We start from the raw sequence: 21,146 nt of genomic DNA, 5'->3' as shown, positions 1-21,146 counted from the left end.
ATAAAAGTAATCTTATTGGGGCACTTGGGTGACTCAGTTGGTTAAGCATCCAACTCTTGATTTCTACTCAGGTCATTATCTCATGGTCATGAGACCAAGTCCTGCATCGGGCTCCATGTTGGGCATGGAGCTTGCTTAGGATCCTCTCTCTCCCTGCCTCCCTTCCCCCTCTCCTGTGCTTGCACACATGTGCACATACTCTGTTAAAATAATTTTTTGAGGTGATCTTATTGGGGCACCTGGGTGGCTCAGTCAGTTGAGTGTCCTACTTTGGCTCAGGTCATGATCTCATGGTTCATGGGTTCGAGCCCCACATCAGGCTCTGTGCTGATCGCTCAGAACCTGGAGCCTGCTTTGAATTCTGTGTTTTCTTAGCTCTCTGCCCCTCTCCTGCTCATGCTCTGTCTCTCTCTTTCAAAAATAAATAAAACATTTAAAAATTTTTAAGAAGTGACCTTATTAATTTTTTCAAATGAAGTACCAAAACAGATTTCATGTTTCCTAAAAACAGTCAAACCAAAACAAAAATTATGGGTAAAATAAAATTAGCACTCCAACATGTAAGAACAAACTAGGTAGCATCTCAGACTATTGGGGAAGGAAATAAAGTCTTACCAAATGAATTTCTTCTAGGAATAATTTTTAAGAGTGGTTCATATTTTACCTCAGATTTTTTTACCTAACAGTCTCAAGATTTATTCCTCTAAATCTTGTCATCTTTCCCAAATGAATATTTAAAACCATGAGTGTACACTGAGTTTAAACAGTTAAATTATCATTATTTCATTATCCTAAGATAATGAAGTAGTTGTTCACATTTGGAAAGCATTCCAAAATCAGTCAGATTTTTAAAATATTTTAGTGCTTTTATTTATTTTTTAGAAAAAGGGAGAGAGAAAGCCCAAACCATGGAGGGGAAGAAAGAGACAGAGACACAAAATTCAAGGCAGGCTCTAGGCTCTGAGTTGTCAGCACAGAGCCCAACATTGGGCTCAAACCCACAAACCATGAGATCATGACCTGAGCTGAAGTCGGAGCCTTAACTGACTTAGCCACCCAGGTGCCCCCAAAATCACTCAGATTTTTAAGAAGGTCTTCAAAAGACTCAGAGCTGAGGAATAATTCAGAATGTTTCATTGTTTTGTTTTTTTCAAACAAGATTTATAGCCCTTACCAGTAGGGTTGTTACAAGCTGATAACATCTCATCAGTGTACGCAATAAGAAGGAAAAACCTACATATTTGCCTGCATGCAAAGGGTTTATGAAAGAAACTGCTTTTTCAAACTGAGTCCTAGAGTTTTGTACATTTAACTCTACAAGTTCTCTAGGTTTGAAGCCAAGTTTTCTAGTATGGCAAAGTGGAGAAAACACGTGGATGCTTATCCTGATAAGTCATTACAAGCTGTAGCAAATTGGGTAAGTGAGGTCAACTCTCTATAACTTCTCACTGAAAATGGAGGGATTAGTTTAGAAATTTCTCACATCACCATCATTTTGTAACTATGGCTAAAACAAGACAGTAGGCTTTCAGCACCATGGACAGTCACAAGAAGTAGGAAAAAAGACACTACTGACTCAAACAGAAAAGCCAATTATGTTGTTTTAAAAATTGTTATAGCAAAAGTCCATAGATAGTTTAATATTTCAAGTAAATGTGGCATTTATTGTAGGTAAATTTTCCATCTTAATTTTTTCAACCACCTTTCAAAATTATGATCATAGAATATAACAGAAACAATATGCCTTGTGAAGAAAATCTCTATATTTATTATCTAAATGTTCCAATTAATTGTGATTGAAGATTTTTTAAAAATTCAAAACATCTAAATGGACAAACAAAACAATTACCAAAAACTACATTACATTTTACACTTCCATACTCTTCAATTGAATATTAAGAACTTAAAAAAAATTTCAATTGTATAAGTTAAAAATGTCAAACATATACAAATATTTTTAATCAATTTAAACAACATTACAGTTTCTATCATAATATATCTTAGAATTTAAAATCTAAAATATTTTAGGGTAGAGGGCCTTCCCCAAAGAAGGTGATGCTAACTTCCTTCCTATCCACCTTCACTATTTGAAGGCAAATTAAGTCAGGTTAATATGAAAGTCAAATCTGCAAGTCTTCAAAGCCAAAGAGAAAGGAGGAAGGAGTCCATCAAAGAAGTATTTTATATTTTTTAGTATGTACACTCATGGAGTAGAATGTTTTTTCCCTGATTATGGGGGAAGATGAAGGTCTGTGTGATGTGGTTTTATGCATTTATTCATTTGTATATTAGTTATATAAGACTGCTATTTGGTAAATATTGCTATGTTCTGGGGATATAACAGTGAAGAAGTAAATATAGTTCTTCTCACTGTCTAATATTGATCTTCTTGTTAGGACAGTAACCCCACATTTGTTGCAGTGTGGAATGAAAAGAGTGAATCTAGAGATAGTAAGAAAGCTTGCTGGACCTCTCCTGAAGAACAGATTTCTACTCTCACAATACAGAAGGGAAATAGGGAAAAAGAGAAAGAGAGAGCTGGCTGTGTGTTTTCACAAGTGAGAATTTTCCCTGGTTCTGACAATTTTATTTTATTTTATTTAATGTTTATTTATTTTTCAGAGAGAGAGAGAGACAGAGTATAAGCGGCAGAGGGGCAGAGAGTGAGGAAGACACAGAATCTGAAGTAGGTTCCAGGCTCTGAGCTGTCAGCACAGTGCCTGACACGGGGCTTGAACTCACTGACTATGAGATTGTGACCTGGGCCGAAGTTGGTCGCCCAACATACTGAGCCACTCAGCACCCCAGGTTCTTACCATTTTAGAAGGAAGAAAGGAAGAAGGAAAAAGAGACAGACATATGCATACTATCAATCCACCTACTCACAAATATGATTCAATGAGAGTCCTGCAAACTGTCAGATTTATATTCCTCTACCTGGGGTCAAATGAGAAAGAAAGCTAATTTGGTGGAATGAGCAATAAAAGAGTAATGAGGTCCTCTCTCTAGAGGACCATTGTATAACTTTCTATTTAACTTTCTTTTTGGAGGAAATGTCAGTATCAAAATTTAATTTTCACATCTGGGTAAGCATATAGTTGACCATTAGCTTTTCAGCAGATCTGTCTCTCTGAAAGCTCCACCTTTCAAAAGATAATTGAGCCAATCTTGATATTAAATAAAACAAGGACCCATTTATATTTTAAAGGGGGAATGGCATATATTTGCATTATACAAAGGCAAAATTGATAGTTCAAAATTCTAAAATATGCATGTAATACAGTAATGTGCAGCATTATCAAGGAAAGTAGAATTAGAGCAAAGACCACCTTATTGCAATTCAAAAGTGCAAGGAAAACTAACACATCTGGCTGGTGCTGGTCCCTTTTTTCATGGATCAGTACCAAAGCACAAAACCTAAAACCAATATACTGCTTATATTTATGAATTTTCAAGATTTCATGTACAAGAAAATTGATGATGTTTCATAGTAAAACTGGTTTAAATCAATCTGTTGATTTGTCTATCTAAACAGTTTCACTTTTTAATTTATTAAAGACATAATATTAAATTGACAATCTAGTTTTTCTATATGCAAAGCTAAATAGAAAAAAATGTTACCACACTGACACACAATATATAGTAAAGTAATACTCTCGATGTGTGAAACTTCTAGTCTAACAACTATGAACTGGATAAAAAAGCAGATTAGACCAAACTCCCTTCTTACTCCTAAATACTACAAGAACACCTTTTGTGGTCTCATTTTTTTATTTGTCAAATATGTACTAAGTCTCATTTTTCCTGTCTATCATGTAAAGGGGTAGGAGAAATGTCAGTTTTCACCCTTGACTTCAGGGGCTTACACTTTAAATGAAAGGGTCATCTTGTAGGTCTTCCTAACAGGTGACTTAAGCAGAAATTTTATCCTGTTTATTTTCCAATTTGGATATAATCTCTATCCCATATCCCTTGCAACAGGTTGTGATTATCGTAAGGGCAGAAACATTGACAGCTTCTGTGTAACAATTACTCCAATTCTCAGGGTATATACACCATATACACATAGAAAATCAAGGATTTTTCTGGTATGAAAACAGTGAGAGACCAGTTTGCCCAAAACTCTTTTAATAATAAAGTATATTTGTGAATTAGTATTGTCTTCTGAGTATTCACCCAGGAATAGTATAAATCATATTTTCTGAAACTAAAAGTTTAATACAGCAAAAATTCCCTTAAATAAACAAATTCTGAAAAAAAATTAACATCGTTGTAACATTATTCTATTTGGCTAAGCTGATGTGACAGATGGGTTATTCTAAACTGAAATTCCTTATTTTCACTTAATTTCCTATTTAAAAACATATCAAAACCCACAAACCACACTAGAGTACATTTTGAGTTGATTGCAAGCTGACCAATTAAAGTCAAATCCGTGTATTTGCCTAATGAAATTAATTTAACTCTTTTTCGCAATTTGGACCACCAAAACTACCTCTAGTTTTAGAGTGACACGATGTGGTTCAAGACCAGCTTGCCACATACTAATTGTCTGACCTTGGGCAACTCATCTAACTTCTTGGCCATTCAGATTCCTCAAAGGAAGTTAAAAAGTTAAGGTGCAATGCATTCAGCATCCACTCCATCTCTAAAGGACTCTACTCTTTTAAGACACTGGCATTTACTGAAGCTTTAACACCATCCTCATTCAACCCAAATAATATGCCATTTAATCATAAAACACAACCCATACAAGCAACATCATTAGATATATCATTTTTTTTAATTCATCCACTTTTACTTGAATATGTAACAAGGCACAGAGCATTTCTATGAATTGGCAGAATTTTTTAAAAACCAGTAATTCAGGTGATCACTTTGATCCTTCAAGAGGAAGTTGCTATTGTTTCTCTACATTTGAAGTTCTAATAGGAAACAGATGACATATTAAAATTGGATAATTTAAAGGAAAGCTCAGTAAAACTTTGACTATTTACAAAGATACAAGAAGTGTATAAGAAAAAACACAAGGCATGGTACAATATCTTGGAGCTAGTAACATGCCCCATTACCCCACCCACTTCTCCCCCCAAGAAAGTAGTAAGAGAAGGGAGTGTTGCAGGAAGTTGGAGACAGAGAGGCTATATGGAGAAGACCACCTTGCAAGAGCTGTGATCTTAGATAGAGGGACACAGCCAGCTCAAGATGACCTTGTAAATAAGAAGTTGAAGTAATAAATGCCTTGCTCTCACAATCTCTACAGCCTCCAGTCTCTTGCCAATGCTCCTCATTGGCCAAACCCAATTAGAAACAGAGGCCAAAAGAACCCTGTGGATGTATTTCATACAGGTTGGCTTCCTAGAGTACAGACTAGAGAAAGATGAAGAACTAGAAGTGCAAAGGGAAATACCTAACATAAACCTCTTCCCTCTAATTAGCCTAGATTCTCAAAGACTTATACTGCCCCCCAACTTGATATGAGGCTTCTTTAATGGTGTCATGAGTAAAAGCTACTTGTCTAGTGAGTTCATGCAATATGCTGGATCCCTTCCAAATTCTGACTATGTATTCAATGTTCAAATAATCTTTATTCTAATACTAAGAACCTATTAGAACTCTCTAATGTAGTCATCTGGGATAATTTTAGATCTCAACAGGTTTTCACAAAGAATGTAAGCAAACCAATTGCTTAAATTGGAAGAAATGTCAATGTTAGTAAAGATTGATTTTCTATACTCCTTCTTTCTAATTAGTTGCCTTGGACATCAATGAGTTTTATGAAAAGAGCCACAATGATTTCTCTGATTAAGTAGCTCTAGCAAACTAGAAAGGTTGGTGCACAGCATTATTAACTCTTTGATGGGTTATACATGTAAAGTCATGCTGAGCTGCACACAGTATTGAAATGCTCCAGGGGATAGGAAAATAAAAGTGGATATGAGGAGGAGGAGCTTCAAAAAGATGACTTAATTTAAACCTCTAGTTTAGAAAAGACAAGGAGCATATCTGCCAATGTAGAAAGAAAACTACTGCTAATTGGATACTTGTTGCCATGTACCAGGTGCTATGCTAAGTGCTTTTACTTCATATCTCATATAATCTGCATAACAGCCCAGTGAGATATTTTTATTTAGAGCATTTTACATATGCGAAAAGTAGCTTACCTAAGGCACTATAAAACAAAATCAAAAACATGCAACGAGACACAGCTTCAAAACTGTTTTGATGTGACCTCAGACATAATACCACCTTTTACCATTTTTAATCATTGTTGTGTCTTAAAAAGCTATAAAACACAGAAAATTTATTCTCCCTATTTATAGCATCAATCTGGAAAAGCAGAATTGACTGCTTCTTTTCACAAACATTTTAAGTGGTTGTCACAGCATTTGGAAGCACACTGGGAAGAGTTAGTCTGTGAAATCTTTTCCCCAAAATAGGCAGACTGGTTTCCCACCATGTACTCAGTTCAGAAAGGCCTTCTGTTTTCATGCTTAGAAATCAAGCCTCCTAAAGTACACTTGGGGCAGAGACTATGTCTTGCTGCTTTTGTAATCCTTATAGCACCAAGCACACATCTAGGACACATAATTAAGGTTAAATCAATACTTGTTCAATGAGTAATCAGCATAGCACAGTATGTTGTAGGCAAGAGACTTCAGAAAGAACAGGACACACTGGTTTATTTGTCCAGAAAAAAATAAGAATTAAACCAATCTTTTATCCTCACTAGTGCTGTGGCATCTGAACTGTTTTTCATGTGGGCCATAGACAAAATACACAATAGGTGACTTCTATAGTGGAGCCTTCCCCACACCCATCACATGTCCACTCAAAACTGACCCCACTTCCAAAGAATTAATACAGCAGAAACAATCTAAAATGTTATGAAGTGGAAAAATAAGAATAAAGGTAACACTTAATGATGTGTCAGGCATAGTACTTAACACTTTACATGTATTTTCTCATTTAATCCTTATAACAATTACGTCCTCACTTCATAGATGAAGACATTGAGCTTAGAGAAGTCACTTGCCTGTGGTCACACAAATAATAATTGATGAGTGACAGAGTAAAGATTTAGCTTCAACTCTAGAAGATAATCATTAAAGGGCAGCCTTATCAAAAATGACAAGAGAAAGGTGCAGCCACTATGGGAAACAGTATGGAGGCTCCTCAAAAAATTTTAAAAAGAACTACCATATGATCCAGCAATACCAGTTTGGGGTATTTATCCAAAGAAAACAAAATACTAACTCAAAAAAAAAACAAAAAAACATTTGCACCCCCCATGTTCACTTCAGCATCATGTACAGTAGCCAAAATATGAAAACAAGTGTCCATCAACAGACAAATGGATAAAAACATTGTGTGTGTGTCTGTGTGTGTGTGTGATGGAGTATTATTCAGCCATAAAAAAGAATGAAACTGTGCTATTTGTGAAAACATAGAAGGACCTTGAAGACACTCTACTAAGTAAAATGGGTCAGAGATAGAGAAAAAGCAAATATTATATCATCTCACTTACATGTAGAATCTTAAAAAATTAAAAAAGCTCATGGATACAGAGACTAGACTGGTAGTTGCCAGAGGTGGGGGTAGACAAAACAGATAAAGGTGATCAAAAAGTACAAATTTCCAGTTACAAAATAAATAAGTCCTGGGAAGTGATGTACAGCATGACGACCATAGTCATTAATACTGTACTGCAGATTTGAAAGTTGCTAAGAGATTAAACCTCACAAGTTCTCATCACAAGAAAAAATAGATTCTATAACTTTGTATGGTGACCAATGTTAACTAGACTTATTGTATTAATCATTTCACAATATATACAAATATCAAATCACTTTGTTGTACACCTGAAAGTAACCTAATGTTGTATGCATCTCTATTTTAAAAAAGCAGCCTTTAATATCAACAAAGATATAGGGAGTTGGGAATACCAACTTCTGCCTGGGTGACACTGGAGTCATTATTGAGATGACTAATGTCTATGAAGTTTGGGTGCTCCCGTACATGGTGAGGGCATCACAGTTAACACCTAGGTTGTCCTAGAAAGACTGGGGGAGCTTGGAAACAGAAGGCCTAGAGCTGAAGTCCTAGCTCCATTGCTCTCTGGCTGTGGTTATCTGAGGACATTCATGTTACCTCTGAACCTCAGCGTCTAAGCCTGTTGAATGAGGATGATAATAATTTAAGAACCATTCAGAGGATTCAACCAAAGTGCTTCAAAATCTATAAAGCACTATGCCACAAAATCTGGTGATTATTCTCTACTACCGATAACATGCTTGGCCACCAGCAGGATAGGAGACAGCACAACAAAAACCTTGGACCATCACCCCAATATGCTGTATCTTAGGAATGGTTTCTCAAGAGAAAAATCTAATTATTCTTTATAGTTCATGGTTTGGGTACTCTTCATCCAATGATATAAGGAGCCTGAAGGAAGAGACGGGGACAGTTAGAGATGGCAGGTGGGACTTAAGCTAATTTTGTGGGACAAAGAAGGGCTTGAAAATAATTTTGGAAAGAGATGATCAAAGTTGCTCCCATGTGTTATCATATTCCTCTTCAAGGCCAGAAATGGAAAGAACCTTTAGTAATGATGAAATTATTTTTTTTGTTATTTTTTAAAGTAAACTCTATACTCAAAGTGGGGCTCGAATTCATGGCCCTGAGATTAAGAGTCACATGACATGCTCTACTGACTGAGCCAGCCAGGTGCCCCTAATTTTTCATTTAAATAGTAACATTTTATGGAATTTAAGTATACTCTGAATTGTTCCAAAACAATTTGAGGTAAAATACCTTACATTTTTTGGTACTACTTTGTGATTTTGCAGAGAATTTCATAGTAATGATTTCAATTGGTGGTATTTTTAGAGGGCTATCTTCTTAATTCTATTAAAGAGGAAGACATATAGAAAAGGTGATAAATTATTTTTATTATGTGCAAGGTTGGCTGGATAATTCTAGACCCAAGCTATTTTCCAAAGCTAGTATTTATTAATTCCCTGTTCCCTAGTTTTTCCATCTGTAAATAGAGTCAAATAATTCCCTACTGTTTTTCCATTTCTAATAAAATTATATATGCAAGGTGTTTTGGTAAACTCTAAAGAACTGTTATTATTGTCTATTATCCATCAACTCTGCTAAGAGAGAGTCTATTTCTTAGTCTCTCTAACCCACAGCAATTCCAAATCAAAGATGCAGCTCTAGAGAAACCCCTTTATTTATCCAGGAAGTATTCCCACATACGGGAGGTCCACACAATGTGCAGACAGGGAGCTGAATTAACTAGGAGCTCCAGAGGGTCCGCCCAGCTGCTTGGACATCCAAACCTGGCACTGAGCAAATGAACCCCTAAAAATCACAGGAGGCATCAGGGTAAACTCACCCAGCCATCTGACTCACTCACAGCATCTGGCCATGAGAAAATTTTATTTCCCAAATCCCACTTCCCTGCCCCCACCGTCCCTAGCCACACATGCAAACAATCTGGACAGTCCATAAGGTAGAGGATAATTTTAGGGGGTTTCCCAGGGCCTGGCTGGATGCTTTCCAATCATTTCTTTCTGGCCTGTGAAATCAGATGCACTATTTCCTTATACATGAGAAAAAATAAAATCAGTTTCTATTTGCAGAGTGAGAGGGGAAAAAATGAAAATCACACACAGCTATGTCACAGAAAGGACCTTCCTTAAGCTGGAAGAGAGGAAGAAAGCAAAAGAGAAACTCAAAGGACAAACAAGTTCGATTTGTTAACCCCTGAAAAGCGTCCCATGCACTTGGTCTTATGTGCCTAGCACATTTAAGGTTTTCGAACAAAGCTGGTAAATAAAATCAATGAGATCTCTGGATTCATTTTAAACACTGGTCATGTGGTTTAATCATCATGGCCATTCTAGAAGCAAATCACTGTGTGTCTTCCTGTCTGTGTGTAGCTCTGCATGTGCATCTGACCACTCCCACGCCACCCTTCTTTCTCCTAACAGTCACAACAACACATTTTAACATATATGAAATTTGGCTAAAATGAACATTAAGAATAAGCTTGTTGGACCAAAATAAAAAAAATAAATAAGAGGCCTGGTGCATTAGATTTCACAAAAGACCTACCCTGATTCAAGAATGGAATAGGAAAGGACACTGATTAAGGAGGGTTATATGGACCAATATTCTGTACCTAAATGAGATTACAAATGAAATCATTTTATCACATACCCAAATTTTGCTGGCCACATATACCCACTCCCACCCTGAGAACATCAGATTCTTTTCCAAGGATCCCTTCTTCCTTGATATTGGTAGGCGTCCTCCAGGCAAAATTATACCATGTGAGCTCTGGACCCAGTCCAGGCAACATAGCATGTGCTGGCTCCAGGTTGCCCATGTGCCTGATTTTCTCCTACAAGAGACTACACATTGCTGCTCTGCCCAGGCCATCAGCACTCCCTTTGCATTTAAAGGGTTCCCTCCTCTGAGTTCTACTCTCTGAACAACATATGATGACTCTGCTGTGGGGCCAAGTTCTTTTGTTCTGACACAGGGTAGCTGGGCTCAGGGGACAGACAGAAAGGGGAAGGAGCTCAAACAGCAGTCACTGTATGTTTCTGCAGCACACAATCCTGGACTCTCAGACCCTCTTCAGAGCCCTGCAATCCTTCCTTGCAATTTACCTCATGCCACTCAAATCTGCTGATACCCTTCCCTGATATTAATAGAATTTCATTCATAAACTCATTTAAGCTTGGTCCTTAGAAAGTGCTTTACTCCTTAAGTAAACCTCTAGACACAAGTAGAGTCCAGGGCTTACTGCACAGACGTTGAAGCTCTAGGTGTAAATTCTGATGACTTCATACTTCCTTCTCTACCGTTGAAACAGAAGTATTTCTATTCTTAACCATCCATACTATCCTTGACAGTCCATTCACCAACAGATTCTTGTATGCCCAGGATGCCAAGTAGGCACTTTCTGTTTCTCTGCTCTCCATTACAGCAATTCACATTTGTATAATGCTTGACATTTTATGAAGGACTTTCACATTTATTACCACACTGGAGTTTCACATCATTTCTGGGAGTGAAGCAAATCGAATATTGTTACTTTCATTTCAGAGCTATAAAAATTGACACTCAGTGAGGTAAGGAGATTTCCCCCAGGAGCATTCAGCCAGTGAGAAGAGGAGCCAGGCTCAGAATCCAAATCTTAAGACTCCTAGCGCAGGTTCTTTGCGATGCATAATGCTGCCACCCTTTAGTTTTCAGCCCCATGTGCATCTCTGTAGACACCCTCACTTGACTTTCAGCCAAGTTCAAATAATCTCCATGAAAGTAAATTTCCATGCATTCAGTCCATCCAACTGAGTTTCCTGAGAAGCAGGGCATCATTACTCCCTCTTTCCCACTGGAAATATGATAAGAAAGCCCACTGGGTAAGTGTTCTTTGGAGTAAATTAATTTTGTAATAATCTAACCTGACCTCCAGCCAGAATTCTCCAACAGCATGCAACATAAAAGTCTAATGAATAAAATCTTGACTTATAGCATGGATTTGTTGCACTTGACTTATTTTGAGGACATATGTTTGCAAACCAATTGAAAAATAAAAAATACTCTGTGTTTAATTATATTGCAATCTAAGGTTGAATTTCATTTAAATAGCACTTATAATTGGCACATTTTTCAAGCACTGCTTCTAGCAGAGTTGTATGTAAAAGTACATTATCATCATTCGTACAACTGCAGCCCAAGTTAGCATCAATACACATCCCATAGATTAGGGGGTAAGTCACTAAAGGACAGTGGCTGTCACATTTCCATAAAATACAATTAAATATATTCAGAAATAAATTGGTTCCCAGATTTTGCTAAAACAGCATATGGCATATTTTCAAAATTAATGAGCAATGATTGAGCACCTAGGTTGTGCTCAGCACTGTGGAGAATTCAGGAAAGATAAGGTATATCTTAAGATAAAGGAGTGAGACAGCCCAGGGTATTAAGATCAAGGTGAAAGTATGTTTTTTAAAAAAGGTGAAAGAGGCACCTGGATGGCTCAGTCAGTTAAGCGTCCAACTTCAGCTCAGGTCATGACCTTGCAGTTTGTGGGTTCCAGCCCTGTGTTGAGCTCTGTGCTGACAGCTCAGAGCCTGGAGCCTGCTTCAGATTCTGTGTCTCCCCCTCTCTCTGCCCCTCCCCTGCTCACACTCTGTCTCCCTCTGTCTCAAAACTAAATAAACATTTAAAATCTTTTTTATTTTAAAAATTTTTTAAATAATAAAAAATTAAATAAAAATAATTTTTTAAAGGTGAAAGTATATAATTATCATCATCATCATCATTATATTATTTGTCAATTTCTACATGACAAACACTATGCTTAGTATTTCATTTGAATTATCTTGTTTAATCATCATAACAACTCAATGAGATCATTACTGTTATTTTTCCAATTTTATTAAAAAGAACATGAGATGCAAAGATGTATTTTATTTAAGGTCACATAGCTAAGAAGTAAAGGAGTGCAGATTGGAAGCCAAGTATCTGATTCTCCAGCCTGTGTACTCTTAGCCTCTTTCTTGTAATTGGAGAAGGCTCATAAAGGGTTGGATTCTTACTAAGGCCATGAACATTAGGTAGAGTTTGGTTAGGAAAAATGGAAAGAATTAAGATAGGTCATCATACCATAGCATTGACAAGTAGCATAATCAAAGGCACAGGGTCAAGAATTTGTATTTGACCTGTGAGGATCCCTGAAGAAAATTAATGGCAGGAAGTAAAGTTAGCTAGGCAAAGTAAGACACTTACCACAGTACCTTAAAAATAATGAGGAGGGCACTCGTTGGGATGAGCACTGGGTGTTGCATGTAAGCCAATTTAACAATAAATCATATTCATAAAAAACAATAAATATAAACTAGGTAGAACTTAAAGGCTGAGCCTTTGGAAACAGAAAGTCACACAGGCAGACTCTTATGTAGGAAAGTGACAATGAAAAGGGATCGTGGTATACTAGCAGCATATTCAGGAAAAGGGGAGAAGAGGAAGACTTGAAAGAAGCAAACTGATTATTACTTATTGCGAAATCCCCTACAGACCCTATAAGTCCTTGGTCATAGAACATAATAAATGTTTGTCTGGGGCACCTGGGTGGCTCAGCTAAGAGTCCAACTCTTGATTTCAGCTTAGGTCATGATTCCACAGTTCATGAGTTCAAGTCTCAAGTTGGGCTCTACACTGACAACACAGACTGTCTCTCTCCCTATCTCTCTCACTGCCCCTCTGCCACCCATGCATGCTCATTCTCTCTCTCAAAATAAATAAATGAATACACATTTTTTAAAAAAGTCTTTCTAAAAATAAGTAAATAAATGCCTGTCAGATCAGCAGACAAAGCCTAGTAGGGATAAAAAGAAAGGTGTAAGTCCAAGAAAGAATCTGTGCGAGTCAGACAGACTATTCATGAAATAAAAAATCAGAAAGCAAAAAATGGCACCAAAGTGCTACTCTAGGTGAAAAGAAAATGTGTGGTGCTTTTGGCTAAAAATAGAGTTGGAAAGGAGAAGTGGGTTTCATATGGGTACAGGAGTATGAGTCCTCCATTTTGGTTTGAAAGTGTAGAGATTTGAAAGGGATATAGAATACTTAATATATCATAGGTATGGGAGAAATAGGCCTAGAATACATTTAAGATTCTCCAAGGGTAGAAAGCATAGTGCTTACTCATCACAAAACCCAGATAAATAAAAGCTGTCATTTTATTTATGGGCCACTTCGATAGGCAACTCCAAGTAGGCAGAACTTTTTAAATATATATGTCACTGCTAGACCTGTTGTATTTTATCAAAGACTTCTGAAGTAAAGAAATTCCGAATGTACAAGAATACAATTACAAATTGAAAAGAACTAAGCAAAAGGACATAAATCAAAGAGTGAAGCTCCTGTCCCTGCTCCTCCTCGTGACATGCAGACAGCACTGGCCATTTGAATACCAGCCTTTACTTATCAAAATACAAAAAGGAAAAAATCATGTAATGGTCTCTCAGCAAGAAGCCATTAGACAGATCTAATCATAATGGGGCCAAATATTCCTATAAATGAAATGCATGCATTTAGGACCACAAGCAGAGTTTAAAAGCAGCTAACACAAAAGGTAAGTAGAGTTGACGGTGCCTACACAATGGCTCAGATGTGATAGAGCAATCCAATTGGCCCTCAGACAAACTGAATTGTGAATTTACAAGACAAACTCAGTATCCATTAGCTTAAAATTCAAATGACCCAGCTGTGGCAACAGGAGCTATTATTCTCAAAGTAAACTTCTCTCTTAGGATCAAGCACCAACATCCAACCACTGAAGCTATAGCCTTATCCAAATTATTTGCGTTCAAAGCAGCCTGACCACATGGTTCATTCTTTTGATGCTAGAAGCCCACCAGAATGACCAAGTGGATGATAGCATGGAAGATTCATTTAAACAAAGGAGCTCACTGTAATGAATAAAATCAAAATCCTTACCAGGGAAATTAGAGGTGGGGGGTAGGGGGGAAACTGCTTGAGAGTCTAATTCTTTCAAGAAGGAAGGGGTGGGGTCAATTGAAATATAAAAACTGGAAAGATCCATAAATGTGACCCACGGAGTAGTTCAGCGAGTGGGGCACATTTGTTGTTAGTAGATGCAAAGAGAAATAAATTAAAATCCAACTACAGTATTCTAAATAAAAAGAATGTCATAAAATATGCTCAGGTAACATGCCAAACCTTTAGCCCAATTTAGAGGCAGAATATTTATCAAAGGTTATTTAGCAAATTAGTTGTTTGAAACCCTGAAACTATTTTCTCCCGAGAAATAATGTTATTCATGGTGACTGGCTTCCCATGGTAGACCACAAAAATCTCCTAATGTATTGTGTAATAATGTGTAAGTATAGCACTGGGATAATGAGGGAATACAGATTGTTCTGTAAAAATAGAATCGTACCATCCTCTATAGCAGTGCTTTTCAAATCATGAGTCACAACTCATGAAATCAATTCAGCAGGTCTTTCCTTGTTTAATTCTTAATAGAATGGAAGAAATGGAATGGAAAGAACAGAACTGCGAAGATCAAAGTACAACCCCTGTCATAAGTAAAAGTATTACTCCTGAAACTTAATTTCAATGTTATAGGTATAAATAACTATGTGCATTCAGGATTGCAATGTAAAATATATTTCTTACTGTGGCTCACAGTTAAAACAGTTTAAATGTCTTTTCAGAAGGCTTCCCTGGGGTGTCTACCACAAAGCCAGGGTTCAATAACATTTGTTAAATGAATGAGTGAGTGAGCCCGTGAACACATGAGGGGTGAATAAATAAGATTCCAGGGCTACACCTCTCCCAGTCGCAGACCTGACACTTGCAGCGGAAAGCTTGCTCACTCTGGCATTTCCATACTAATGAGGCACGGGGACAGATAGCTGTCCGACTGCAATTCCCTATAGGTGGCTCCCTTGGCCTGGGACAGGATCTCTGCCACAGTAGGGACCATCAAGTGGGGAAGACAGCCGACAGGCTTCTATAGTTGAGTGGGATTGAATCTTAGGGGCTGGGTTCTGATGGGAGAAGGGGAATAGTAAGATAGGGCTGCCAAATTTAGCAAATGAAAATACAGGTGGCTAGTTAAATTGGAACTTCAGAGACATCACAAATAGTTTAAGGGCAAAGAAAATCATGAACCTTCTGAGTGAGAAGATCAGTTCGACCCATCTTGTGATGCAAAATGATGTGTACAATACTCTGGTGGGTGCCGTGCAAGGAAAAATTGCGCAGTTCTTGAACCTGAAGAGGTCAGAGATGCACAGACAAGAACCTCAGCAATGACCATGCATGGAGCACTATTGTAAGTACTTTACAGGCACTAACTCATTTAACCCTCGCCACCCTGTGTTTAGCACTGCTATCATCTCCACTGAAGACAGAAAACTGAAGCATGGAGAAGTTACAAGAGAAAGCTGTCCTAGGCCTCCTGCAAAAACAAACACATAGAGTACTCAGTGAGCCTGCAGTGGAGGGCTGGCTGTTGTCCGAAGGGCTGGGTCTGGAGGCGCAACAGTTGAGAGGAAGCATGCAGGCAGAGAGGAAACATCAATAGATGAATCAGGGGAAGAGAACTCCAGGCAGAGGTGAGAGGACATGGTCAAGAAATGGAAGTAGACAAAAGTTTGCTAGAGTGCTAGGAATACAGGAAGAAGGAAAGACTGGACAAGAAAATGTAGGTAGTGACCACACTGTCGAGGGGAAACTGCACCCCTACTGCAGCTGTGCGCGGTGGGAACCGCCGAAGAATTGGGATATATAAATGGACACTGTGTTGAATTGGGCTATTAAGGAAAATGACTTTGGCGATGGTCCAAAAGATAGAGTGGATGAGCCCGCACTCAGAGACCGGGAAAAGAGCAGGTGAGTCAATGCAGCTGGCTGGCAAAGCACTGTGGAATCAGAGTCCAGGATCAGATCGGAAGTAGGGAGTAACCTTGGACAATTCAGGTAATGACCCTGACCCCTGCCCTCCTCACTTCTAAAACAAGGACAACAACACAGCTTACCTCATAGTGTCGTTGGGGAAAACAAGATGTGCCTCATAAGTGGAAGCTAGCTATAAAGGGTTATGGTGATTGAACTTGAATCTTTCCCTTAACAATTCCTCTGAATTCAACCAGCCTTTGACTGAACATTTCCAAGAGTAAGGTATTCATGCCATCCCAGTGGTAACACAGTGATGATGAAAGAATGAGGGTGTTTACCTTTCCTAATTCCAAAGAGAATGAGTGGCTAGGTGTAAAACTGAAGTAGGAAACAAAAAAAAATAAACACCAAATTCCAAGGAACCATAGCTGAAGAAGGTAGGTGAACTTTGAGATCCTCACTCTAGCACGTGTTTACTAGAATGACCTTAACCAAATTACTTAAACTCAATAGACCTTGATTTTTCTCATCTGTAAAACATGGTTGTTAACATTTATATCATGAACCTATTGAGAAGACAGCTGAGATTGTGTACATTATGCCCTTAGAACAATGTCCACCAGAGTAGACAATAAATGACAGTTATTATCTATGATGCATAAATTAAAGCTAGAACCGCCTATTAGGCAGCAATACCAGTGGAGACAGAAAATAGAATGTGGAAATAAGTAGAACATACATGAGGTATGACTATTCTACAGACCACATCCAGAAACAGTGGCATGGAATTGAACACCCTTTCCTATAGAGCCAGATGTGTTCTACCCAATGGATGTGGCTCCTGAGAGGTGTCCTTTTGGGTTGGATGATGAAGGATGGCAGCATTAAAATTGCAGGTTTGCAGGGGCACCTGGATGGCTCAGTTGGTTAAGCACCCCACTTCAGCTCAGGTCACGATCTCACAGTCCATGCGCTCGAGCCCCGTGTTGGGCTCTGTGCTGGCAGCTCAGAGCCTAGAGGCTGCTTCAGATTCTGTCTCCCTTTCTCTTTGCCCCTCCCCCACTCTTTCTCTCTCTCTCTCTCTCTCTCTCTCTCTCTCTCTCTCAAACATATTAAACATTAAAAACAATTTTTAATGCAGATTTGCAGACTAAGGGAAGGGGATCCAGAAGGAGAAAAAGCAGCCGCCTGACTATATCATTCTCCTGCCACTTTCTGCTCTTAAGCCAGACCCCATCATTGACTATCACGAAGGCACAATGCAAAGGTGGGGGGAAGGCTCATAATATGTCAGAGCCAACAGGGGCAGTAATGGAGGTCAGGGCCAGACATCCAACCATCTAAGCAAACAGGACACACATAAGTAAGACCTGTTAGGTCTGAAGCCACCATTCTATGCTTACAATGTCCTACTTTTTTAGACACCAGAACATGCAACAATCCCACTCTTGCTGCAGACGCCATGCCTTGGCAAGGCACACAAACATTACCCCAAAAATGTAGCCCAGTGCTCAGAGCACTGCTGTGACTGAGGTCGACTTCTTATCCTTTTGGGGTTTTTTTTCCTTGAAATTTTAAAAATTCTTTTTTAAAGATGGAAATACTTGACTATGAAAAGGTAAAGGGAAGATTAACAAAACGGTCATGAAGACACCACTTTCCAAATGCTCAGCAGCGGTCCTAAGCCTCTGATGATGACACAGCAAGGTAGGCATTGGACTTGTTTTCCAAGCACAGTGACTTTCTGCCTCAGTGTTCTCCATAACCCGTCACCTGTTCACCCTTGTCAGACACCTGCAAACACACACAAGGTCCTGCCTGGATTCAGTACCATTTCAGGAAAAATCTCCTCTGTGCAAACCAAACTGGCCTGGGTAAGAAGAGCCTACATTCATGGCCACCTCCTAATCAAGGCAACCGAAGGCAAATTTCCTTATGAAAACATCCTCCTCTTCTTGGGAGCCCCCTGACACTAAAGGTAGCCTCCCAAGTTAGAATGAGAGCATTTGGTGGAAATGAAAGGCTGCTTAAATTTTCTCATGTCCTAGCACTTTCGCTTTTAGGAAATGACTATTTAGAAAGGCTTAAGAATATCTTTCTTATACATTTCTCTCCTTCCCAAATATAGAGGCCTCAACAAATGCCTCTTCATTTATGAGTAAGAATTTGTTGCCTGAGAAGAAAGCATCCTCAAAACACATTCCAGACTCAGTCATTCACCTATTTGAGCAGATGTACCCCTATTGGTAGGGAGGGAATGATCTCTTAACTCTTCTAGCAACACTGATTAAAAGTGATACCAGCTGGGGTGATTCCGCCAACACTGAATCAATTTGTAGAAAGAAGGAGACAGCAGATATGACTGCCCCCAGGAAAGAACACAAAGCAAAATATACAGAGTTAGTAAGGACAAAGGGAATTCCCTTTCCCCAGAGCTCTTCAAACACAAAACAGCCACTCATTTTCTGAACTGTCTAAATATGTCTCTGATTACTTTCTAAGTCTCCCTCCAACCAGCAATGATTGAGAGCCAATTATTCCAGGAAATCATGGTGAAGCATCTATATGCCAGAAGATAAAACAGACAGGACTATACAACTGAAAGACAAGAAATTTTCTTGGCCTGGGTTGGTAATTTAAAGACAAAAATCCAGGGGGTACCTGGCTGGCTCAGTTGATGGAGCATGGGACTCTTGACCTCCAGGTTGTGAGTCCAAGCCCATGTTGGGTGCAGAGATTACTTAAAAGTAAAATCTTAAAAAAAATAAATAAATAAAAACAAAAATCAGGAGCACCTGGGTGGCTCATTCTGTTGGACATCTGACTTTGTCTCAGGTCATGATCTCACGGTTTGTGGGCTCAAGCCCCGTGTAGGGCTCTGTGCTGACAGCTCAATTTCTGTGTCTCCCTCTCTCTCTGCCCCATCCCACCACTCACTCTCTCTCTCTCTCTCTCTCTCTCTCAAAAATAAATAAATAGTTTTACATTTTAAAAAAAAACAAAAATCTAAATACAGTGAGAAACCCAATTCTAAAGGAGCATCTCCCCTCTCTGGAATGACCCCCAAAGTCTACCTAACATTTACATCACATAGAAGGAAATAGGCAGAGATGTAACAGGTCAAAGGACAGGGCTAATTTTAGGCGCAGACCTGAAAACCTTTACTTTTTCAGGTCTTTCATTATTTTCTTTTTAGACATCAGGCCACCACGCACCCAAGCATTTCAGACTGGTTTCTCCCAGTCTGCTGTTGTGTTCCCAGCTCCTCTCCATCACCTCCTGAGATCTCCCTGCTTAAAGAATGATCTCTTAACTCTTCTAGCAATCCGTCACACAGCAGACATCATGAGTTGGGCAATCTGAGCTCTAAGACTGAAGGAAGGTGACCACAGGACCTCAAAAGGTAAGAACACCAACAGTTACAAAGGTGAGAAGAGGCTCACTAGCCCCCAGGGAAGAGTCTATGAGTTTGCAGCCAGCAGAGTTGCCTTGCTGAGGGAAAAGCTTTCACATCCACCGCAGAGGACCCCAAATTCTTTCTCTGACCAGTCAGCAAACTGCAGAGACCTAGCTCCTGGAGTAGCCCCCAGGCTGTCAGGAGGAACGGTCAGGCCTTACGACTGAGTGAGGAGTGCCGTGCAAGAATGCAGGACACTGGCCACTGCCATTGCCCTCTGGTCCAGGCCTAGTTGTCAGGCAGTCTGTTGGGGGAGGGTGGGTAGGCAGAGACAAAGGATACGCTCCGTTCCCACTGTGGAGGGAAGGGGGATGGGATGGGGGTACCGTGCACAGTGTGAGACTGTCCCTACTGAGCCGCCAGTATAGGTTTCCCATAAAACAGTGGCTGCCACCATTTCCCTCCACAAGACAAGCCAGCCAGCCTTCTCATAAACGATTCCTCGCAGAGATGCTTACAGCAGCATCATTGCCACCTCAGGCAGGTGTGAGCAATTAGATGTACCTGCCTTCAGAATTACGATTTCTTCACCTGATTTGGCAAATCCCACTTTAACTCTTCTCATCCCCGGTGTATCTCACTCACAGAAGAAAGGAGTTAACTGATGGAGTTAGCAGCGTGCTGGGGGTTAAGGGAAGGGAGCAGAAGGAGGCAAAAAGGCCAAAACCTTCTGACCTAAAGATTCTTTACCGTTAACTTTTTTTTTCAGATTGCAAGGTAAAACACACCACCACCACAACAAAGTGAGCAACAAAGAGAGACTGCAGGGTAATGTTCATTTTCAGACATCCCTGGCGTTTTACGTAAAGAGCAACTTCCAAAACTCTGTCCAGATGGACAGAAAACGTGCTTGCCTGTCAACTAAGAAAGGAAAAACAGGTTCACTGATGTCCAGGAGGCAAGGATTCAGGCTCCCGGGCTTCAGGTCTCCTCCTCGCCCTGCCCCATCCCAGACTTGCAGGTGGAAAGCACTCAAATGAGACGGCACACACTTGCCAACTCCTGGGGACCCCAAGACCCCGCTCGGGGCTCGCCGCAGCGCCAACGCGGACGCGGGTCGCTGTGGGGACACACCCTCCACCTACCTCAAACATGGGAGAGGCGCCCTTGCTCGGCAATGTGCAGCCCAGGAGCTCGGCGAGAAACTTTGCCATATACAAGCGCGGAGGCAGGCTCCCTCCCGTAGCGCCGGATGCGTGCTCGCCCTGCGCGGGAGCCGGGGCGGCCGGGGCTC

The 21,146-nt window shown here is 39.6% G+C and overlaps 1 protein-coding gene across 1 annotated transcript in view; it reads right to left on the bottom strand.

Moving 5' to 3' along the window:
- Positions 1–21,127, bottom strand: part of LOC115295959 — a 429,236-nt gene extending 408,109 nt beyond the window's left edge. Inside the window, exon 1 of the mRNA XM_029944310.1 lies at positions 20,998–21,127. Within this exon, the coding sequence (XP_029800170.1) occupies positions 20,998–21,066 (69 nt within the window). The 5' untranslated portion in view covers positions 21,067–21,127. The remainder of the gene's footprint in view (positions 1–20,997) is intronic.
- Between the last annotated feature and the right edge of the window lie 19 nt (positions 21,128–21,146).

Source organism: Suricata suricatta, chromosome 1 (assembly GCF_006229205.1).
Source record: "Suricata suricatta isolate VVHF042 chromosome 1, meerkat_22Aug2017_6uvM2_HiC, whole genome shotgun sequence".
In the NCBI taxonomy this organism is placed as follows: Eukaryota; Metazoa; Chordata; class Mammalia; order Carnivora; family Herpestidae; genus Suricata; species Suricata suricatta.
Note: the sequence above shows the minus strand (reverse complement) of the source record. Positions and strands in the feature narration are given on the sequence as shown.